This window comes from Telopea speciosissima, unplaced genomic scaffold (assembly GCF_018873765.1).
Source record: "Telopea speciosissima isolate NSW1024214 ecotype Mountain lineage unplaced genomic scaffold, Tspe_v1 Tspe_v1.0046, whole genome shotgun sequence".
Lineage (NCBI taxonomy): Eukaryota > Viridiplantae > Streptophyta > Magnoliopsida > Proteales > Proteaceae > Telopea > Telopea speciosissima.
In genome coordinates this window covers 135,005-160,244 of record NW_025317382.1, presented here as the reverse complement: position 1 = coordinate 160,244, position 25,240 = coordinate 135,005, and the positions used below count along the sequence as shown (strand labels likewise).

Here is a 25,240-nt window from a genome sequence, read left to right as displayed (position 1 = left end):
TAGAGAGGAGGGGGGGTTTTCTTTCTTTTTTCTTCTTGCCTTGCAGGCTTGCACAGAGTCACAGAGAGGGGTTTTTTTTTTTTTTTTTTTTCTTCTTGCCTTGCAGGCTTACACACAGTCACAGAGAGGGGGGTTTTTTTTTCTTTCTTTCTTCTTCCCTTGCACACAGCCACACACACACAGGAGACAGAGGGAGAGACAGAGATTACAGCCAGTGGCCCAATAGTCCACCACCACTCACATACACACACGAAGAGAGAGAGACAGAGCGAAAGAGAGCAATTTTTTTTGTTTGGTAAAGCAACACCAACAGCAGCAAGCACCACCACGGCACCACCACACAATCACACAATCACATTCACATCAGCAATTTTTTTTTTTGTTTAGGTGGGCTGTTTATTAGGTTTATTCACTCAATATAAATTATGTTATTGTAATTGTTTTTTTGTTTTGTTACTTTTGTAGTCACTTTCATAACTCAACTCTCAAAGAGTCAAGGACAACACTAGTCAATACTCAGTAGTACACTTTCATGTTGATTTTTTATGTTATAGGGTATATATTATAGCATACTAAATGACATTAAAAATAGAGAAAATAAAAAATAAAACATGATCGCCATGGCAGGCGACTTGCCAACATATCGATTAGACACCCCTTCACCGACTTGGATCGTCGTGGCGACTTAATGCAGTCCTAGATAGACAAAGGATCTACTAGGAGCCAAGTAACCAGGATCCTCTAAATAGCTGGCTGATTGGGCAGATTTGAGGAATTAGGTCAAAACTAGGGTTAGACTTAAGGTAATGGGGTTGGATCTTATTTGGTAAAGCTAGGCAGGTTTGTAGAAGTTTAATGAACTAGGTTTAGTGCAATTTGAATAAGAATTAAAAATCAGAAAATTAGGGTTTCGAGTTTTGGGTTTTGGGAAATAGGAAAATAGGTGAAACTAGGGTTTAGAGGATCGATTGGGGATTAATGGGGTTTAGGTTGGAGGATTAGAAGAAGAAGGTTGATTGCTGAAAACTGTAAAATACTTGCTGGATTTGCAGATTCTTCAATTGCAGCAGCTTTGAAGATTAAAAAGAGAGTCTCCCGATCTACAAGATGCAAGGAGTCGATTGGAGATCCACCAATCCCTTCACCTTGATAAAGTCCACAAGGTAGCACTCACAATGGAGCAAGGCAGCAGCAGTAGCAGCAAAGTAGAAAGCTTGAATATTTTTTAAAATCTGAATTATGGGGGAGCCTCCCACAATTTATTTATTTATAATATGACTATAGGCCCAAATCCTATTCCTAATACAAAACACACCCTCTACAAACATCGTGGAGGGGTGGGACAACTTAAGTTAAAAGCTAAATATCTAAAAAGATTCCCTAACTACCAATATGATTAAATCCCCTAACAATTAATGTACTTACACTGAATCATGGTTTGAACTGGTTCAATGTAAGTTTACAAATTGACTGGAAAATAAACTAAGTATGAAATGCAAAATAAACTAAGACTGAAATAAACTAAGGCTCCAACAATCGGCCCTACTTCTAGGGCTGTCTCTTCTTCTTGCGGATGCTTGGACCTGCATCACAACGTGACAACTATGATTAGTTGTGGGGTCATGTGGGGTTTCCAGTTGTCCTTTCTTTTTATCAATTTTAAAAGGTGGTCCATAGGTGGTTAGGTTTAGCCAGCTTCTATTTGACAGCCAAAGAGTCCTAATTTTAGAAGTCTTAGTCTTAGAAAGTCCACACAAAGTATTTTATTTATTTTGCTTTCCTTTTTAGTCTATAACGATAGAGTGTACATGCCAAGGTTCAAAAACTCGGGTCTCGGAGCCATCTTGGCCCAGCCTAAAACCGAGTCGAGTCGAGATCTCGGCGAGTTTTTGTAATTTTTTTTTCCGACTCGGAACCCCATCTCGGTGGGTTTTAGACCTCTTTTGGGTCTGAAAGTTGGTATTCAGCCTATTTTAGGCCATTTAAACATAATGGCATTATCAGATTTTGCACAAACAAAGTCCAAATAGGACTTTTACATCAGACCCTAAGTTGGTAGGCGACGACGTACTAAAATACCATACTCTATACATTAATGACATAATTTAGTAATAGAAAGCTAGCAAAACATTCAATTAATAGTAAAACAACTTAATAAGCATTACAAATGTTAAAGTGAAACATCAAATTGCTTAAGTTTAACAATGTTACAAGTTACAACTATCATCACATAAAATGAGATTGAATCATATATTCATTCCCCACTTGTCCCACATAGTCTTCCCATGACATATTGTTGCTCCACTGTTGCATATAGTTCTCCACAGCATTCATATAAGAGTTGTCATCCACATATAGCAAGGTCCCCATCCTAGGGTACAGCTGTTGCCATGTGGCGTGAGACGGTTGCCATGAAGTGTGAGATCCACTGCTTCTGCTACTGCCATATTGAAGCATGTATGGGATTGGGAATGTGGGCCCAATACCAGACCCAGTGCTTTGATTGTCATACTGATGTGTTGACTGGCCAAACTGACCATAGGCACTATATTCAGAACCGGTGCTCTCCTGACCATAATCATAGTGATGATGAGGCTGAGATGAATGCCACGACTGATGCTCACTACCAGTAGCCATACTCATGCTTCCAAAACTTGTTAGCATGGTGTTCATACTCGTGTCATCATGTTGAGGTTGGTTGTGTTTGCGACCCGTCCTTCTCTTGTACGTTTTTTTGTGGCCACCATGGTCTTGATCTTGTGTGGCATGTGTAAACTGAGACTCACTTGTGAAAAGCACAGGGTCCTCCTGCGTTCCCACTTCATGCTGGTATTGCTCGCGCATCCCCTCATGACGATCATCATAATAACCATCACTCGGCTTGCCACTACCACCACCACCACCACTACCACCAGCAGGGTCATCACCATCACCATCACCATCATCACCATCATCATCATCATCATCATCAGGAGCAGTTCCTGTTGCAGCCTCAAAAGGTCTCGGTGACTCTGAATGTGTATGCCCCTCTTGCGACATATAGTCCTCAACATCTGTACCAGTTACGGACGCAATGGTGGAGTCGGGCCTACCTCCAGGCTCATCCATCTCTGGTGCACCACGATCCCTCACCCACTGGAATAGGGGATCCTCATCATCATCAGAGTCCTCCTGGAATATGTTGGCTAGTTCGATGGGATCTTTGTCATTGGTCTCAAATTCTTCACGTATGCGCCTCATCCTTAGTCTCATATTATAATGCACGTACACCAGCTGCTCCAGTCGTTGACTACCCAATCTGTTCCGCCTCTTTAAGTATATCAATGCGAATGTACTCCAGTTGCGCTCGCACCCAAAGGATGAACAAGTTTGTGAGAGCACTTTGCCTGCTAACTTCCTCAGATTGGGTGAACTTGTACCATAAAGCACCCACTAGTCAGCTGCATTATAAACATAGAATATTAAGAATATGTGCATTCTAAAGGGATAAAATTATAATTCATAAATGTAATGTCATGCCACCTACCAGGGTCTGACTTTTGTCTACCCTCCACTGCAGCTTTTCGACTGAAACTTGCTGAGGCCTCTCTGAAGAATTTGATCTATTTTCATTTTAAATTTCAAACATTATTAGAGGCATTAGTATTTGCTATTTAGTAATTACATTCCTTTACTTACTACCAAAGTACCAAAGTCCCATACTCTCACCTCGTCATTGCAGTCAGCTTGTGTCTTAGCATTGGGCTCCAACTTCTCAATAACAGTTTGAACTGCCACTAACAAATCTGTGTCTAGCCCAAGATCATGCGAGTATTGGTACTTTGGATTCAAATAGTATGCTAGTAAAGGGGAAACCACAAATATAACTTGTTAGTGACTTAATACTTTTGAGTTTTGAATATGTAAATGTAAAAACTCATATAAAGTGTAAAGTATGTTGAAGTGTTGAACTCACCAGCTTTATGCAATGGATGACTCCAGTGCTTCTCCCACCGCTCATCAATGATGTTAATGTATGACCGAGCACTTCGGGGTATTACAGCTCGGACCATTTCCTTCATTTTCTCCAGGGCAACATATATGTGGGGCAAGGTAGGCTTCTTCTCCGTGTCAACCATCCTTAGTACTGCCACCACTGACTCTAATATGGCAACAACTTTATGCAAGTCCTTCCAAAATTGATCACTTGCAATGGTCTGTTGTGCTGCCTTCCCTTCTTCTGTCCTAGAACCTTGCTAACCAAACCACTGTTCACTTGCAAACATAGACCTCAGACCTATCACCTTCGTCTAAAAGCTCTTCAATGCAATGTAATTGGTGGCAAATCGAGTGACACCAGGCCTCACTAAATCCCCCTTGCATTTTTCCCTCATCATGGCTAAGGCATAACCATGGTTATACACAAAGTTGGTCACTTGCCTTGCCCTATTGACCACACCAGCCACCAAAGCTTTTTTCCCCATGTCTTTCAGCATTAAATCAATGGAATGTGCTGCACATGGAGTCCAAAAGAGGTGGATCCTCTTACTCTTCTTGTTCATCAACTTCTCTCCAGCCTTCTTAAAATTAGAATCGTTATCCGTCACAATTTGGTTAACGTTCTTTGCTCCTATATCTTCCTCCACCACTTGCTTCAGTAGCTTATACAAGTATGATGCATCCTTTACATGCTTTGATGCATCGACAGACTTCAAGAATACAGTCTTCCCATTACAACTCACTATGAAATTTATAATGGACTGTCTAGTAGGTCCAGTCCAACCATTAGCCATAAGAGTAACCCTATATGTATCCCACCTTGGCTTCAGACCCTCTATGTACTCTTTCAGCTCCTCTACCTCTTGAGGCAAATATACATTATATAACTCATATGGTGAAGACTCCTTCTATCCTGGGCCAGCCCTCCCTACAGCGTCAAGGAATGCATTACAGTATGTTCCTTGTGCTACATTAGCTGGAATGCCATTGTATAGCATGAACTTGCTGAAGGCTTTCCGTGCTTCCTCTTGTTTACCACCAAACACTTGTGGAATGGTTGGCTGGTAGGCATCTTGTTGCCTAAAGGTAGATGGATCTTGCTCAAAAATGGGATCTGGGGAACGTGCTCGTGGTCGGGCTTGGGGCCGTGGGATATCTCTTATGCCAGTGCTTCTCCTCCTCTCATCTTCTTGCACTGGTGCAGCTGAGCCAGATCCACCAACTCCTCTTGCTTGCTCATATGCTCTCATATTCGCAAAATGAAAACTTTGTCTACTCTCTGCCAAAGTTTGCTGGTAAATCCTCCATTCAGCCTCTGATTCGAACTCACCAGGTATAGGCCTATATTCAGTATCATCTCTTACTCCTCCACGGATCTCTACACCAGGCCTCTCTAGAACTGCCTCATCAAAAGCTATTTGATGTCTTTCCCTCTCAGCTTTCTTTATTCGTACTCCTCTCAAGTTTTGTGCCATAGCTAGTTTCACTTGGCTCGGAACATTTCGGCATGAGGCAACATCCTTGCCTACACCAGACAAATGTTGCTTTAACCTAGTTGCTCCTCTAGAATTTAGAATCTTTCCACAGTAGTTACACTTTGACTTCTTTTTGTCCTCGAACATCGGGACTCCATGTAGCCATGCTATATCCCCCATTGTGTAAAAAATATCTTATTTTTTACACTGTTACATAAAAAAACATGTATTAGTAACTATTACAGACTTAAAGTAAAGTATTAAACACTTAAAGTATTGTATTCATAACTATTAAACATAATGTGAAGCTACTAGAACAATAAAATACCTATCTCTTATTTATTCCCTAACCCTAGTATTTATTTCTTAATTAAAAATAATATTTACAATTTTTATTAAAAATAATTATACCCTAAAGTATAAAATATTATAACATAATGATATATTTGACATCATTTGAAGTTGGACATTATGTACATATGTTGTGCATAATTTTCCAACAAAAACAGGTATTTTCTTTAATTTGATATATGTTGATTGCTGAAATCTGAAAAATAAAATATTTTTTTTAATGGGTGAAAAAAAAATGACTCCATGAGCCTGTAGAGCATCCAAACTTGTCTAACATATATGAAAATCACATCCAAACAATAAGTATTTATCCTATTTTTTTCAATTTCTTTTTTGAAAAAATTCATTTTTTTTCGGAAATTATAATAAAAAATTTAATAACCGAAAAAAAAATTCAGACTCCTTCAAGTGATAGATCGGCCAAAGTTGTGTAACATAACTTAAAATCACATGAATCTACCAAGGTTTCATCAATTTTTTTTGGAAAAAAATAGATTTAGGGAAAATGGCTTACCTTTCAAAAATCCTTTCAAAAATCCTTCAAAAACTTTATGAATCTTACAAAAGTGAGCTTCAATCTTCTATTTGGCAGCAAAATCACCTTCCAAAGCTTTCAATCCATGAAAAAAATGAAGAGTGGAAGAGAGGATTTGAGAGAAGTATAGAAGAGAGATAACAAAGGCCTCTTGACAGAACTCGCCGAGATTAGCGAGTTCTATCGAGATGCCCCTTATATCTTTAGTTAAATGGGTACAAAACATGACCCGAGACCCAAAACCATGACCTGGCCCGAGATCTCGGCGAGATATTGCAGTTTTCTCACTCGATGGCCATCTCGACTCGGAAATTCGAAAAACCGAGAATCTCGGTGAGATCTCGTGAGTTCTCGGACCATGGTACATGCCCTGCGGTAGTATATTGATGAAATGTTGCCTATGGTTGCCCTTGTGTGGCGGATCTCTAGTATTTTATTTCTTTTGCTTCCAATTTTAGTCTATACTCTATAAATACAACACGCCCTGCGGTAGTATAGTGACAGGTGAAATGTTGTAGTGGCTGATCTCTCTCTATCTCAGATCCTACTTTCAGTTCAGTTATCCATCTCTCTATCTCTGTCTACAAACTACCATTATCTTCAGATCCTACTTTCAGAACAGTTACCTCTTTTCTTTCCCTACGGTACTATTATTCTTCCCTCTTCTCTCCCTTCGATTCACTCTTTTATCGCCCAATTTTTAGCTCTATCAGCCTTTGACTTCTTGTCTGAAAATTCTAAGTTCTCCTCCTTTTTCTCTCTTCTTATGCTAAAGATACCCTTTGCTATCTCCCTTCTTTGCTTTATCAATCTTGGCAATATTTTCTGATTTATTTCTTATTAAACATGAACCTCTAGACCCTACATTCTGCTACCGATTTCCATTAATTCTGACCACCAGATCCTTATATCTTTAACCCATTGCCTTGGTTCATCTTAGATATCAGAAATCTGAACTTTCCTTCAATAATCTGGTAATCGAAAATCGTAAGGAATTCCACCATAATTTCTTGATCTCAATATCTCATATTCATTGGTTCATACGACATAATTTCTCTCTTAAAACTTGTTTTTCAAGATTTAAAATTCTTCCTAATAATTTTCTGCTACTCCATCTCTCTAATAATCAAAGCCACAAATTCTTTCATTGGACCCACCCATTACCCCCCCCCCCCAGGCTGTTTACGGTCCTTGTTGGATCCCTGCTTGCATCAATTAACACCACTCCTATGCAACAAAAGACAAGTCTATCGCAGCTGCACAATTTTATCACACATGCCCAATTAAGCAGGAATGATTCAATGTAACTAGATATTCTCAGTAGCAGTCAACAAGTATTTTGAATCAGTTTCTCCATTTCCACATCTACCACAATAAGGAATGGAACATCTTCAACAGGATATTCCACTAGGACAGAAAGAAATAGACAGCCAAAAAAAGGGGGAAAATGGTATGTGCCTCTTAAGAGTGATTTATTTGACTCGGTACAAAACATTTTTTGGAGGTTGTTGTTAACAGCCATAAGAAAGGGAAAATATGGTCTGTGCCTCTTAAGAGTGATTTATTCGACTCCAAAAGTATATATATCTACAACGTACAAAACATTTTTTTAGGAGGTTGTTGTTAATGCACTAATCATCCTGATGCAGTCAAGAATCAAGACTGCCTGATTGGGCCAAGGAAGACTTTATTTTGGACCATGGATGGGTTCTATGGGCCTTGAATTACTTGTTTATGGGTTATTTGTTGTAACAGGCCAATTTTATAAGCCCATATATGGGGGTTTAAGTTTGCATACAGTTATAGTGTCTTAGCTTTTAAGTGTTTGAGTAAGATTAAAATACTTAATAGTTCTCTTTTGAGTCAACTTAGTTAAGTCAGTGTGAGAGAATGATTTGATATTCAGAAAGACAATTGCAGAATACTGGATTTGATTTGAAAACAGGAAAGAAGAGAGAGAATTTTGGAAATTACAAGGAAAAGAAGAATAAGATGGAGAAATAATGGACAGATCACCTGGTTGAGGTAAAACCATAACTAGAAGAAGAATAGAGGAACGAAGTTGGCCAGGAGGCCCAGAACAGGAGCCTTCAGCCACGTATGCACAGCTCAACAGCTCAAAAAACTCATAAAAATAAATCAAATTTCAAGACTACAAATTGTTAGATAGCTTCCAACTGCTACTACACTCAATAAATTTCTGGGTGATCTGACCATTGGATTGAACAGTATTTAATTTTCTCTTAATTGATGTAAAAGGCCAAATTTATTCCTAAAAGATTCTGCTTATAATCGCAGTTTTTGCTAGATTCTTTCCAGAACCTTGAACTGCATTACAACCACTAATCAAACCCCATTTCCAACATTACCACAATAACCCAATTAATTTGGCTTATTAGTAGAGGGAAACAATTATGAAAAGCGAATACAATAAACGTGTGGATGATTAAATAGGGTGTGATGGGAGTCCAACAAAACTTCATATCTTGGTTTTTTAAATGGACAAACAATTAGGACGGTGAAAAACCACAAACAGGACTATCTTGGCGGCAGCGGGACAAGAGTACAAAACATGCAAAAGAATATATTCGAGAAGAGATTCCACATATGAAATTCTATGAAAATGGTGCTCTAATGATTTCAAAGAGATAATTGATCAAGAGTTTTTGAATTCATTTAAGAGGATCAATCAAGCATGTTATTCAGATATAGTTAACAAACAAAAGCAGTTGGTGTTCAAAAGTATACCTGTGCCACATCTGTAGAGAAACCCTCTTGAACAAGAGCATCCACAACAGCCCGCTTTGATGAAACCTGCCCCAAAGTGGAACATATTAGACAACCATAACAAATTCAAAGTATAACAAAAAAAAATGCTTGAACAAGATTAATTAAAGAATAATTCATGATGAAATAAGATATTGCAATAGAATAATACATACATTGAAGGAAAGATCTACAAGTGAAGTTGGGCAAGTACTACATCGGATAATGAAGAAAACAAAGTAACAGTTGGAAATGGTGTAGAGATCAAACCAAGAGGAGAGAGGAGCAGGTATGAGGTGAGAAGAGAAAATGTGCAACAGAATGGTGGAGAGTGTGTTTCCTCTCCCTTATTTGATTTACTAATATAAAGTGAGAATTACAACCACCTCCCTAGGGAGGTAAAAGGTAAAACAGAAAAATTAGAACATAAAATAACAAGATACTAAACTAGTACCATACCTATCCAGTTACCGGCTCAGGATCCAGATCCTACTTCTCCTGGTAAGACTTCTTCCGACCTACCTATGCTCATCGCAAAGGTACTAGGACTTGAACTCAGCATCCCATATCTGGTTTTGTTTCTTATAGTTCTCTTTCTTCTTCCTTTTGTGCATTTGTATCTTCTCTTTCTTCTGTTTCTATTCCTAAAAATTGACAGGAAGCATCTACAGATGGAAAGTGGAAGGCAGCAATGTTAGAAGAAATGATAGCATTGAAAAAAAATAATACGTGGGATCTTGTGGCTCTTCCTCCAGGGGACAAACCAGTGGGATGTAAATGGGTGTTTATGGTCAAACAGAAGGCAGATGGGACAGTGGATCGATATAAGGCATGTCTGTTTGTAAAGGGCTTCACTCAAACATATGGAGTTGACTATTAGGAGACCTTCGTACCAGTGGCGAAACTCAATACTGTAAGAGTATTATTGTCCTGTGTTGTAAATCTTGGCTGGGATCTTCAACAGTTGATGTGAAGAATGCCTTCCTCCATGAGGAGCTAGAGGAAGAGGTATATATGGATATTCCACCAGACTTCTCTGATGATCAGAACAGGGGCAAGGTGTGTAGATTGAAGCGTGCTCTTTATGGGTTGAAGCAGTCACTTAGAGCTTGGTTCAGCAAGTTTCACAAGGCTATGATTTCAGTGAGATACAAGCAAAGCAATGTTGATCATACATTGTTCATCAAACGAGTTGGTGATAAGGTAACCATTCTCATAGTCTATGTTCATGATATTGTGGTAACCGGAAATAATGGTGATAATATCAAAAAATTGAAGCACATCCTTGGCCGTGAGTTTGAAATAAAGGATCTGGGAGCTCTAAAATATTTTCTAGGGATAAAGGTTGCTCGATCTTCAAAGGGCATCTTGTTAGAAGTCATGTAATAGGGGTAGTTTAGGAACTAGTCCCATTACTAGTTGCCTTATTATGTAATTATGTTTTTCTTCTTTATTTCCCTTGTACCTCCCTAGGGAGGTGGATGTAATTTCCTATTTGTTATGATTGAATTAATATAGGTGTATGGAGAAGCCTCTCCAACACAATCGATTACAACCCAAATATTCTCTTCTCTCTTCTCTCTCTTCTCTTGCTATCTTCTTCCTCCTCCAACTTCTTCCTTCTCTCTTCTTACCTCCTAAACCTAAAATCTAACTTGGTATCAGAGAAGGCTAAAGGTTTGAGAGTCGTGTTCAGTCCCTGTTTTCATTCTTTCTCTTCTCTTTGAAATCCTTTGTGTCTAAGGATTCCAAAGAGGAGATTCCTGTGTACAGCTTTGCTTAAAGAGTATGGAATAGGCTCATTCTAGCTACTTTTGATGATTGAAGGATATACCTGAGCTGTTTTGAAGCTCTCTTGAAGGATTAGATCTCACATAGCTGCTGCTACAAGTTTCGCCAGGTTCAGGTTCAGGTTGCAGCTGCTGCTATTCTCAGATTGCTTTTGTGTCTTGGTCAGGCTCATTTGCATCGCCCTTGGACACTTATGAGGATGGCTATGATCTTCCTTGCTGATTGAAGAAGCCATATGAGCAGATTTGCTTCTTGTGTGGGATCCTCTGTTCTGCCCAGGTAAACCCGAGAGTGTTTACCCTTTTTTCTTGCTTTGAACTACAGTTTGATGCTCTTTTGGTTGAGGGATGTGTATGCACAGCCTTTGTGAGGCCTTTCCTCTTGTTTGGAGTTGATACTACTTCTTACAAGCTTTGTGGTACAATATTATAAGGGACTGCTCGCTGGACTGATGTTGGAATGCACTAGAAGTGCTTGATTTAAGTCCTCTTAGAGATTTGCTGCTAGGACTGCTTCGACAGTGTGCTATCCTAGGCTGCTTATTGGATTTTTTGCTTGTTTGGGTTGAGTGTGTACTCCCCACTTGTCTTTGGTGTTCTTGTTTATTGTCAAATCCCTTCCATCATGGCTGCTTTAGATGCATCTGTGCTTGGTACTGCTGATTCATAGCTCCCTACTGTTGTCCCTCAGTTGGCTTATGAGAGTATTCACCAACAGATTTCTTTTGTGAAGCTTGATGGTACTAATTACCTAGATTGGTCACAGTCTGTGAGACTTTCTCTTAGGAGTAAGCGAAAACTTGGATATATCACAGATTCACAGGTGCTATCAAGGCTCCCACATCTGGTTCACCTACTTTTGATAAATGGGAGACTGAAAATTCTACAGTTATGACATGGTTGATCTTCTCCATGAAGCCCGAGATTGGGAGAAGGCTTATAAGGAAGGAAACAACCAAAGCTATTTGGGATAGTGTCTCTGTGGCCTTTGACAGAGTAGTTTACACTGCCAAGGTCTATCAGCTCCATCAAAAAATTCACTCATTGAAACAAGGTGACAGCACTATTTCTGAGTACTACAGTGCGTTCCTTAATCTTGTGGACGAGTATGATCACTACAGGGCCTTCATTTGACCAACCCAGAGGATGAAGCAAAAGTGTATCTGACTCTTGAAAAGGAGTGTGTCTTCTCTTTACTTGGTGGTCTGAACCCTGACTACGAGCCAGTTAGACTCCAGCTGTTAGGCCGGTCTCCCCTTCCCTCTCTTAGTGAAGTCTGTAGTTACTTACAGAGTGAAGAGACCAGGCGGCTTACTATGGCACCACCACCAGCATCATCTGAGAGGTCAGCCCTCAATTCTAGTTCTGTTCAAGACACTCGTGGAGGTGGTAGAGGCCCAGGGCCTAACCGTGAGGAAGCCAGTACTGTGGAGACAGTTGGTGCCAGTGGAGTTGGGCGAGACAAATTTAAATGTGATCATTGTCGACGCACTGGACACACGAAGGATAGGTGTTGGTCTCTCCATGGTCGTCCTCCTGGTATGCGTGGTCATGGTGGCCGTAGAGGGGGAGCTCGAGCTCATTCCGCGGCGGCGACTGATGCTGATGCCCCACAGGATGACTCCACCTTCATGGATGCAGTGGTTCGCAAGGTTGTGCCACAGTTGAGCACATCTTCTACATCTAGTATAGTTGGGTCCTCATCATCCTCAGCTTTGCAGGTCTCCACCTCAGCTTCTACTGCTGCCCAGTCTTGGGTCATTAACTCGGGTGCCACAGACCGCATGACTGGTACGTCTCATTATTCTGATTCCTATACCATTTGCTCTGGTAAGGACAAGGTTAGGGTAGCTGATGGCTCCCTTTCCTCCATATCTGGTAAGGGTAATATCCTTGTGACATCATCTATTTCCCTCTCTTCTGTTCTTCATGTCCCTAACCTTACACTGAATCTTTTATCTGTGAGTCATCTGACTAAATCTCTCAACTGTTGTGTCACATTTTTTCCTTCTCACTGTCTCTTTCAGGATTTGGTAATGAAGAGGATTATTGGTAGTGGACGTTAGGATCAAGGCCTCTACTTTTTTTTATCTATTTTTGCCCACAGCTCATTCCTATGTATGTGGACGTAATGAATGTAGTTCTGTGGATTCTGTTATGTTATGGCATCGTCGTCTTGGCCATCCATCTTTTGTTGTAATGAGGAAACAATTGCCTCACTTATTTTCTTCTATTGCCTCTTCTTATGTTTTTCAATGTGAACCATATATGTTTGCCAAACATTGTCAGTCTTCATATCCTTATCATGGTAATAGAACTGTTGCTCCTTTTCATATTGTGCATACTAATGTTTGGGGTCCTTCCCCTACTACTTCTTTATTTGGCTTTCGTTACTTTGTGTCATTTGTTGATGATTTTTCCCGTGCCACATGGACTGTACTTTTGAAGCATAAGAGTGATGTTTGTGATGCCTTTCAAAATTTTTACCAAATGATCCTTACTCAATTTGAGACCCGCATCAAAATTGTGTTGACACGCCCCAACAAAATGGGGTTGCTGAGAGGAAAAATCGCCATCTACTGGAGGTCACCCGTAGTCTATTGTTTGGCATGCTTGTCCCCAAGACCTTCTGGTCCGCAGCCCTTCTCACTGCCTCCTTTCTCATCAATCGTATGCCTACCAAGCTTCTTAATTTCAAATCTCCCTTGGACATCTTATCTCCCAAGGCCTCTGCTTTTTCTCTTCCTCCTAGAGTCTTTGGCTGTGTTTGTTATGTGCATGTTAACAAATCTGCCCGCACTAAACTTGACCCCAAAGCTCTCAAGTGTCTCTTCCTTGGGTACTCTTCTACTACCAAGGGGTATAAGTGTTATCATCCTTCTTCCCGCCGATGTATCATTTCCAAGGATATTACCTTTCTTGAGTCAGTCCCTTTCTTTGTTCCTTCTTAGCATCCTCTTCAAAGGGAGAATTATGGGAGTGAACAGGCTACTGATGATTTCTTTCTTTCTCTACCTACATCTCCTTTTATGCTTGACATTGGGAAACACAGGACTGTAGATGTGGTTGAGGTTGATGACCAACCACCAGGGGGGAGTACAGATTTGGTTGTTGAAAGTGGTTCTGGAAAGGAGAAGGATTACCACATTACATACAAAAACGGTGAAGGCTTGCATAATATAAGAAAGAAGACCTACCAAGAGTCCTCTTTAGATCCATATCCACATCCTAAGATTCATTCTTCTCAATCAGGTGACATTTCTTCTCCTCCATCTGATTTGGACCTTCCTATTGCTATTAGGAAAGGGAAAAGAACTTGTACTAATCCTATATCCCAGTTTGTTTCCTATGATGCAATTTCTCCTATAGGCCTTGCCTTTATTACTGCTCTCTCTACTGTTTCCATTCCCAAGAATGTCATTGATGTTATGTCTGACCCAAAGTGGAGACAAGCCATGTCTGAGGAGATGATGGCACTTGAGAAGAATGGTACTTGACAACTTGTAGACCTTCCCAAGGGACGTGTCCTAGTTGGATGCAGATGGGTCAACACAATCAAGTACAAATCTGATGGCAGTATTGAGAGATACAAAGCAAGGTTGGTGGCCAAGGGGTACAGTCAAGTCTATGGAATTGACTACCAGGAGACATTTGCCCCGGTGGCCAAGCATAACTCAATAAGAGTTCTTTTATCTTTGGCTGCCAATAAAGATTGGCCTTTATATCAGTTGGATGTGAAGAATGTCTTCCTTCATGGTGATTTGGAAGAGGAAGTGTACATGCAAACTCCTCCAGGCTTCAAGATGCCTTCAGCTGAAGGGAAAGTGTGCCTCCTTAAGAAGGCTTTATATGGTCGCAAACAGTCACAAAAGGAATGGTTTGAGAGCTTCCGACAGGATATTCTGAAGAATGGATATTCCCAGAGCCATGCTGATCACACTCTTTACCAAGCGGAGTAATGGTACTATTATAGCTCTCATTGTCTATGTTGACGATATCGTGGTCACAGGAGATGATACAGCTGAGATAGGTAAATTGAAGAGCTACTTGGCACAGCAATTTGAGATCAAAGATCTAGGTCCCTTAAAGTACTTCTTAAGAATAGAAGTATCAAGGACCAAGAAAGGAATCAACATATGTCACAGGAGGTTTATCCTTGACTTGTTGACAGAGACTAGGATGTTAGGCTGTAAACCAGCAAACTCTCCTATTGAGCAGAATCACAAACTAGGAGAGGACCGTGGTCCTCCTCTTATTGATGCGGGGAAGTATCAAAGGCTAGTGGGGAAGCTTATCTCTCTCTCTATGACTCGGCCAGATATCTCTTATGCAGTGGGAGTTGTCAGCCAATTCATGCATGCTCCCAAGAGTGGCTATTTGGATAGTATTTAAAGTCCTCTCCAGGGAAAGGATTGTTGTATGCAAGGCACAACCACTTGAGAGTGGAAGGTTTCACAGATGCCGATTGGGCTGGTTCCATTACAGACAGGAGATCTACCTCCGACTATTGTACCTTTGTGGGAGGTAACTTAGTCACCTGGAGGAGTAAGAAACAGCATGTTGTGGCTAGATCTAGTGTCGAGGCAGAATTTAGAGCTATGGCACTTAGATTGTGTGAGCTCATCTGGCTAAAAAGACTTGTTCAGGAACTAGGTTTCGACACTGAAGGACCCATGAGACTGTACTGTGACAACAAGGCTGCCATCAGTATTGCTCACAACCCTGTTCAACATGACCGGACTAAGCACAGTGAGCTTGATAGGCATTTCATCAAGGAGAAGATAGACTCTGGCTGTATTTGTACTCCTTTTGTGAAGACTGGTGATCAGTTGGCAGATGTCTTCACCAAGGCTCTTGGCTCTCAGTTTAGTTCTTTCCTACGCAAACTGGGAATGCATGATATATATTCTCCAGCTTGAAGGGGAGTGTTAGAAGTCATGTAATAGGGGTAGTTTAGGAACTAGTCCCATTACTAGTTGCCTTATTATGTAATTATGTTTTTCTTCTTTATTTCCCTTGTACCTCCCTAGGGAGGTGGATGTAATTTCCTATTTGTTATGATTGATTTAATATAGGTGTATGGAGAAGCCTCTCCAACACAATCGATTACAACCCAAATATTCTCTTCTCTCTTCTCTCTCTTTTCTCTCTTCTCTTGCTATCTTCTTCCTCCTCCAACTTCTTCCTTCTCTCTTCTTACCTCCTAAACCTAAAATCTAACTCATCTTTCTTTCTCAAAGGAAATATATCCAAAATCTATTGTCTAAGACTGAGCTGCTAGGGTGTCATCCTTTAGATACCCTTATGGAAGCTACTGCAAGACTCAAGGAGAAAGAGGGTGAACCAGTTGACAAAGGTCGCTATCAACGATTAGAGGGAAAACTAATCTACCTATCTCATATTAGACCAGACATAGCTATTGATGTGAGTTTGGTAAGTCAGTTTATGCATGATCCTTATTCCTCTCAGATGGAGGCAGTCCTTCGCATCCTACGGTACTTGAAGTCTGCTCTAGGAAAAGGAATACTCTTATCTCCCAGTAGTCATCTAAAAATTGAAGCTTACACTGATGTTGACTGGGCTGGCTCTACCGATAGAAAATCTATTTCTGGATATTGCTCCTTTGTGGATGGAAACCTTGTCACATGGCGTAGCAAGAAGCAGAATGTTGTGGCAAGATCCAGTGCTGAAGCAGAGTTCCGTGCAATGGCACAAGGAATCTATGAATTATTATGGCTTAGAGGATTGTTGCAAGACATTGGTGTTGTTGTTCATCTTCCCATGATGCTGTATTGTGATAATAAGGCTGCCATTAGCATTGCTCATAACCCTATCCAGAATGATTGTACTAAGCATGTGGAGGTCGACAAACATTTCATCAAGAAGAAGCTTGAAGCCAAACTCATCTATGTTCCCTTTGTGAAGTCTACTGATCAGTTAGCTTATGTGTTCACTAAGGGGCTAAGTGGCAAAGTGTTTCATCCCATTCTAGTCAAGTTGGGCAAGTGTAACATTTATGCATCAACTTGAGGGGGAGTGTTGGATTGTATGGGCCAGAATACCGTGGGGATTCTGGACTTTTTACCTTTTGTTATGCCTTCTATTATAGTCGGCTGTGTTAGGGGCAATTCTGTCCTTGTAAAGCTTATTCTCTATTATAAATAAAGAGCTTGGGATCAATATTTGATCATCCAAGCAATATTCTCTAATTCAGATCTGCTAACAGTATATACTGACAGCTGTATGAAGTGCTCATTTCCACAATACCTGGCAAGTGGAGCACAAGAAATATATAAGCATCAACTTGAAGGGAAATTTTGACTTTTGAGAATATGGTTCATTGTGCAGGAATTCTTGCAATACTTTGCTGAAATATTTGGTATATGCTGTCACCCCCTTTCCCACTTCTCCTTTTCTTAATGCTATTTTCTCAACACTTCAATTCAAGAGCTAGGCATAATCTCCTTCAATAGAAAAAAAGCACCTCTGTCAACCACACGAAAGCACTATCGAAGTATCGATTAGCTCATAAACCATACTTGGACAGTTGGACTAGAGCACTGAGTGCCACAAATTGATGAGTTAAGAGTACTTAGTAAGAGCACGGTGTTCCAATTCTTTAATATGCCAGCATGAACTCGACAACAAGTCCAAATTTCACAACTTGGATGAGTCACAAACAATAAGTTGGAGTTGTACAGAATCAAGGAATTCTGACACCCAACATGGCTTCCAATACAACAATTTTAAACCTTGTTTACATTCTAATACATCCGTATCCTATGTAGCAGATTATTATTGCTTTGGAACTGATATTAAAAGTACTTCAAGATCTAAAGGTATAAACTGAAACAACAAAGTCAATGAAGTAGAGAGTATAAAACTATTGATTACATGGAAAAACTATTTCATTAAATTGAGAATTTTCAAGTACAGAGGCAGAGATATCCACTTACGAAAAAGGATGATTCATTATCATAACTCATAAGAGAGTGTTCTATTAAGCAGTAAATGTTCAAATAAAAAATAAAAAACGGTCACCTGCTTTGGCAACCTGCTTAGGAAAGCAATTAATTCAGCAGGATGATCTTCCTGATCTCCACCAGCACGAACTTTTCCAGGAGTTGCATCTAGCACCCAGACCTTTGGCCAAAGGTTCAAATATCAGACATCAAAATCAAAAATAAAAAGGACAAAATGAAAAGAACTACAGAAAAAAGAAAGAAGTAAAACAGCACAATGCAACATCCCTGATCCCATGGTCATTCTCATTATCAGCTTGGAGCAAGACATAACCATATTAGACAGGCTCTTTTAACTTACTCTGACTGGTCTTGCAAGAGGTTTTGCAGCTTGTTCAACCATGCTTAAGGCAACTGCATAGATCATTAGCAAGCAACTAAGACTTTTTTTCTGACCTCTTAAAAAGTGTCAACAGACAATTAATTTTATCGATGCATCAACTGAAATTGGATTCAAGTCATTAGCAGTAGTGACATACCTTTGCCTCCAAAACTGTGGCCAATTAAAACTCGAGGTGTTACTCTAAGATGAGCAACCTGTTCCACGTCAAAATAAACAAAGTCATACAAGCATCATCTAAACAAACTAAAATGATGATTAGATAAAATTCAAAGCCCGAACGACCGAAAATGCTCAAAGAAGACCAAACTTGTCATATAAATAAAAATTAAGTCCTATTAGCATATAGTGAGAACCCTGTATCTTCAATAATTCCCAGATGGCCAGAAATGCAGTAAGACCAACCAATACATAAATTTGAGATAACTGTAATCTTATATTGCCCCAAGGTAACAGAGCAGGTACAGAACAACATGTGTGCCAAGGTATTACCGCTAATAGTTAATTACGTACAAGCTTCAACACATCAAGAGCTGTTGAGCCAACGGTATGAGGGCCTCTCTTTTTAATGGATGCTGAATCACCATGACAACGCAAGTCTACCAACAGAAGCTGCATCAATGAATCCAAGAAAAATATTTTAAGTTTCTCCCAGTATCAAAATCAATATATTTAAGAAATCTAACTTGAATGCATATAGATCCTAATATCCTAGTTGTTTGTATCAAAAAAAGGTTGGACTAAAAAGTTAGAAATCAAGAAGTGCCAGGCAGTTGACATCTATTTTTGTGCTTTCTGAAGAAAAAGGGGTTTTTGTAAGCTGGGTCAGCAAGATCATTTTGCTAGGTGATATCTCCTATTTTGGCCGCATGGAATGATGATTTGTTCAATTCCAATGACGTGTACGAGATCCACCTCCCCACGTCAAAATGACCCTAACCATCTAATGCATATTCCATCTCATGATACCATATTTAGTGGCGATTAAAATTTTCAACCTCTTTCAAATAAAATGGCTTTATTTCTATCAGACGGTGAATATCTATTAGCTGCAGAGTAAACTCCCAATTTGAATTTCCTCATCATCCAGATCTCTTTGCAAGGTCATTAACCTATCGAAAGACACCATAAAGATCGTGGAGGATATGGTCTCCAGCAAAGAACTAAGACATACTTGTAATTGATATCTAGATTGAGAAAGATGTTTCTTCAAAAATTTTAAAAAAAAAATTTGCAAGATTTAATCTTTCGCAAATTCCATCTCAAAAATTAAAAATTAAAAAAAAAAAGTTTATCAGAAAAAAAATTTAACTAATTCTAAAGTTAAATGTGAACTACCTGCCATGTGGGAAACTCTTGTGCCAACCTCCGAGCAAAAGATCCTGCAGTTGTGCATATAATATTATTAAGCACCAGGAAGGTCATCCAAACAAATACGAGTTGGATAATCAAATTGCAAAAAGTCAACAACAACCTAACTGTACCAGCAGAAAGTAAGTATATCATTTCACCATTATCCCTACAATCCTTGAAGACCGACAAAACATAGCACGGGCATGGATCAGCATTGATGTTTGAGAAGACTACTTTAAACCTAAACTACAGACATCTTGAGAAAATTTATTTCATACAGCATGATACATGTTTCTAGAATTTAAATGACTAAGTGTACACTACAGAAAGAATAAAAAATATCACTATTGGTGAGCTTCTAGGTACTTCTACCATCACCATTAGGTTTGAAATGTTTGCAATGGTATACATGGATGGACCCCGTCTATGGCCTAATGGATCACAGATAAAGGATTTCTAACTGATCAAGTTGTACGCTGTCCTATTTTTCTTCTGTTCCTTTTCTTTTTTCAAAGAGGGACAAGGGGTGACACTGTATAAGGCACCAGCTGAAGCTCTGCAGAGACACAAAATGGCAGCTAACTTACATACCCAGCTTCCAGCATAACACAAATCAAAACATACTTCTCCAAGAGAGAGGGAATGGCATTTAACCCATGTATTTGCCCCTCTAAACATAAGGTAAAAGACAAGACTCCACCAGCAAACTCAAAAGCCAAAAGAATTGAAAGAGTGAACAAGCGTCGTTCACTCTTGAATGCCAAAATAGAAAAGCATAACTCATAAAACTGGCAAACCCATGCCAGCAGCTACGAAAACTTCCTTTCCCATGTCTTCTATTCGTTCAATTCTTCACACCTCATTTGGTGAAAGGAAACAGCTTGCTCCTCTACATTCTCCTTTTCACAACTATAGCATAATCTAAAACCAGGTATTATTAGCATTATCAGCTTCATCCACCAGGCTTGTTCCATTAATTTCTTCCTACCTTTTGAAGAAGTATGAGTAATTTAAAAAAATGGCAAATAGCAACCAAGAAGTTGAAATAAACAGCAGAAGAAGATACGCTTCACCACCGCAAGAATTCCAACAGGGAAAACAGAATCTCCTTCATACAAAACTAGGTCTAAAATGCCTACATATTATATATTCCCTTGCTGAATCACAAAATAGTAAGTACTCAATAAAACCAACTACCAGAACTCATGATACCTATTGCACTTTTAATCATAGTTGTGAAAACTAGCCTATATTGTATGCAATATTTTATAAAACACAAAGAGGTCAATGAACTAATGAAAAAAAAAAAGGTGTAAGATGTTGAAGTTTCTCCCCTGGGTCCAAGTGCCATGATACTCAAGGCAACCAATCACCTAGGGCTCAAGGACTGCCATGTTACCCACATATTGCCTGGACAATATATTTCTAGTAACTCTCAAAGGTGTAAAATAACTATATTCATCTCAATAAAAGTCCATAAACCTAAAAATCAACTTTGCTCAAAGTACATAATCCCATTTGATCCAATCCCAGGGTTCAATATGGGTCTCTATGGGCACAATAAGGTGACAGAATTCCTAAATAGAAAGGTGGATGGCAACTTTGTAACTTTTGGAACAATTCAAGTCCCAAAGAGTGAAGTATATGGAATTCTGTGGGACAGTATCAGAAAGGAGGGGCTTTTACGTAATTTATCAGCAGCTGTACGAACTTGTAATTAACAAAAGGATCCATCCCCTACCTCACGACAGCATAAACAAGGTGGTAGAACAGAATTGGTATAGATCCATAGAACTCCTCCATCGGACCACCAATCGGCTTGAAATTTCAGGTGGTGCATCACAACGCACGACTCTATTGAATGCAAGTAAAAAAAGGGAGCCATGCAGATCACAGGAAGAGGTATTAATTTATTCTGCAACTGGTCCTGACAGAAGAACATGAACCAGATATGAAACCTGTGTAGGACTTTCAGTTCAGATGGTATTTCACCCTTAGACACTACAATCTGAGTCACCCTAGGGGCTAGGATGATATTTCAGACCCAAAAGTTTGAGGTTGAGAGAATAACGACAGAGAGAGATTGACTCCCTCCCTTATGGTGGAACTCGATTAGCACTGAAACAGAGTAACAAAAACAGGACAGCAAGAGAGAAGGAAGGAATAGATGAAGGAAGAAGAACAGCGGAAGTAAAGGAGGAAGAGGATGAATCACACCTAATAAGAGAAGACCAGGGGAGAAGTAGCAGCAACACCAACGAAATTTTTATTCCAATCAAATATGTCCAACGATGCTGTACTACATAGCTATTTAAAGACTTCTAAGAAAAACTAAACCTATTCAAACTCAATAACTGAAATAGAGTTTGAATCAAACTCCACCTCTATTCTACGACTCTATTAGCATGAATAAAAATGAATGAAGAAAATTTTTAAAAAATAAAAAACCAACTCCTAATTTACCCTGCAGTAACTGCATCACCATTATTAATTAGTAACAATACTGCTAGAGCAACACAAAACTATATTTTACTGGATGTATTTCCTAAAGTACCCAAGCAATATTGGAACTCTTCTAACCAATATACAACACAATAAATCCAACTTAATGACAAACATAAAGTTATGAACTGCTCCAACAATAATTACAAATGGAAAAGGCAAACAAAATATAACCAAGATAAAACCTACCCCAGTTCTTCCTGCCACCAAGAATACCGTGCAGAAGAACAGCAGTTGGTGGTTCAGGTATTGACTTGTCCATAATAGAACTCCAATTAACCTGCAAAAGATCAAAATAATGTTATTCAACAAAACAATTTATAATCTGGGGAAGATTGTTTACTTGGGTCAATAATGCAGTCACAGACAAAGATAGGCGTTGTTTTGGTATTAGATGATCATATGAATTTAATCCTTTTAATGTTTTTGGTAGTTACAGGCACCATTATAAAGCCCAAAAAATTTAGTCCAAGGGAGGTTACACAGACTTTAAATTCTTTTCCTAATAGCATTAGGAGTTTGAAAGTCTAAATGACTTTTACAAGTCCAGAAATAAGTAGTGGTGTTTCTACAAAAAAAAAAAAAGATAAGTGGATTGAGTAGGTATTAGGAGTAGGCAAGTTCAAGTCATAGCACTAGTCGTATTTCGAGAGTTCTATATAAACATATGTACCCTGCCTTGAACAAAGAAGATTTTCAGTTTAGTCAAGTAGTTTCACTACTTATGAATTATAGTTATTGCAGAAAGATTTCTTCTTTGATCTCCTGATGCAGTGGCATTAGAACAGCTGGACAGACACGACAGACTTTAGAAATCAAAGTTCAAGAGATCCAGTCCATTCTGTAATCCATTAAGCTCAAGTTTGGGTCCAAATAAGGGCCCTGTAAGTGGTAATTAGACTGTTTTTTTTTAATTGAATAGTTGGGGCATTCTTGTATTCCTTTAAATCCCAGGGGTATTATTGTAACTTAAGTTTTATCTGTGGGGCCATTGACAAGCCGTGGGGTTTATCTTTTGTTAATCTAATTAATTTTAGTCTAGTTAGTGTTAGCATTTAAGTTTGTTAGGTTGCTTAGTGGTTATTTAATTTTGTTACAATTAGTCTGAAGTGCATGAAGTTTACTCAAGTCTCAAACACTACTTTTGAGCTTTTTTTATACAAGAATGTAGCAAACACACCCCCATCAATTGACAGAGCTGAATAGAAGTTTATTTATGGAAGTGTGTGGGCTGTGAGCTCTTCCCCCTGCTCTTCTCTTATCCTCTCCTCTTTTCTTCATGTTACTGTTCAAAATTGCAAAGCAGTCTCCTATCGATCTCCTATCCTTATCTCCCTATCTCCCTTCTTTCCCTTCCCTGTGATACCCTGTTCTTCTTCGTCTTTCTGTTGACTGCCACATGTACTGGACTGGCTTATTAGCTATCTAGTTTTGTTTGCTACAGGGTCAGAGTTGTTATTTGCATTCTGATACTAAGATATCAACTTCCGATCTGTTTCTGTCATTCTATTCTAGAAATATCTCTCAGAATTTAGATATTAAAACCTGATCTACAATTCTGTTCTATGCAATACATTAGATTAGATCTGTTTCTAAATCTAAAACCTTACTATTTCTTCTTCTTTTGTACTATCTTTTATTCTAAAAATTCAACCCACAATATTTCCCACCAGCTTTCATTGTGGTTGTTCAGCCTCAGAAAATCCATAACCCTAGGCTCTGTTGGATCAGTCAGGCGGGACCGCAGAAGTGTTTTTTTTTTTTTTTTTCCCTCAGGTTCTTTGGTGCTGTACAAGGCTTGGCCCCATGATGGAGATAAAACACAGAAGTTGGCTTATTTTAGTGGAAATAAGCCCTGGTTGGGTTATATATGAGTTGGGCCTTTAGTCAAATGGGTTCTCTTGATAATAGGCTAACTTAATGGGCCTAAAATATGGGTAGAATGCAGAAATATGGGATTTTAATACAAATATGGGTAGAAGGTAGAAATACGGGATTATGCAGTTCAAGACTTTCTATTTTGCTTTATTTCCTTTCTTGTAATAGCAACATCCAATATATATGAATTGGACCATTAAGAGTCTTACACGATTTTAATGAAGCTGATTGATGTTTTACTTTGCTTAATACACTGCTGTGAGAGACAATGGGTGAGAGACCTCGGGGTATGAGACCCTTGGCTGAGATAGCCACCCCCTTCTCCACTTCTATTCCCCCATCGATAACTTTATTTTCGCTGTTTTGAGTTTTATTCTCTGATCATCTGAGACTATCCGAGCATTATTAGAAGCTGCTGTCTCAACAATTGAAGGACCCCTTGAAGCCTCAAGCTGTTGCTGTTATTAATCACTGATCAGAGTGGGTTATAATCACCTGCGGTTCTGGTTTTTCTCCTTGATTATGCTGCTACTTCGAGTCCTTAGCTCTCAGCAACCAGAGGGCTACAGGGACTAATATCTTGGGGACTTCATTCCTCATCCAAAGACCTCCACTCGACAGTGATTAGGCCCTGTGCTAAGGCCTGCTGAGTGCGATCACAGAAACCTCCTAATACAGTACCTGTGGATTGTTTTCTCTAGGGTTTCTGCTGCAACTTCATTTCATCAGATCTGGACAACCAGCCAACAACCTTAGCTGGTATTTAAAGGACCAAATCAGCACCTGGGAAGCACCACTCGACCAGGGTTTTGGCCTCTTCTGAGGCATAGTTCAAAAACTCGGCGAGATCTCGAAAATTTCGGAGATCTTGACCTAGTCGAAATGAAACTGCATATGAAATATTAAACTTGCATAGTTTCAATCGAGTTTTCCGAGAACTCGACTAGGGTGTCTATGAAATATGTGTTGTTCACTGTACTTGGGTTGGGTGTCTATGTACTATGCATTGTTCACTGTACTCTGTAGTTTCGAATTTAAGTCTTTAACTATTTCTTAAATAATTATTCAATATTATGTGTCTTTATCCATTATTACATAATTTACTTGTTTAACTTGCCAATTATGTCTCAAAACACTTAAATAATGTGTAGAATAGGCAATATTACATAAGGGTTCGACGTTTACTGCCAACCAAGGGTGTAATCCAAAACACCAAAATGGGTGCCTTCGTTTTACAATTTGAAGATTTA

At 39.2% G+C, this 25,240-nt stretch overlaps 1 protein-coding gene across 2 annotated transcripts in view; it reads right to left on the bottom strand.

Annotated features, from left to right (window-relative positions):
- Window positions 1-25,240, bottom strand: part of LOC122647435 — a 71,525-nt gene that overhangs the window by 10,478 nt on the left and 35,807 nt on the right. The window contains exons 4-10 of one of the 2 annotated variants that reach the window (XM_043840826.1): window positions 22,302-22,392; window positions 19,596-19,639; window positions 18,771-18,869; window positions 18,397-18,454; window positions 18,219-18,271; window positions 17,937-18,038; window positions 9,088-9,159 (exon numbers count right to left, since the gene is read on the bottom strand). In XM_043840826.1, the coding sequence (XP_043696761.1) occupies window positions 9,088-9,159; window positions 17,937-18,038; window positions 18,219-18,271; window positions 18,397-18,454; window positions 18,771-18,869; window positions 19,596-19,639; window positions 22,302-22,392 (519 nt within the window). The remainder of the gene's footprint in view (window positions 1-9,087; window positions 9,160-17,936; window positions 18,039-18,218; window positions 18,272-18,396; window positions 18,455-18,770; window positions 18,870-19,595; window positions 19,640-22,301; window positions 22,393-25,240) is intronic. The other variant, XM_043840827.1, reaches the window with a different exon arrangement.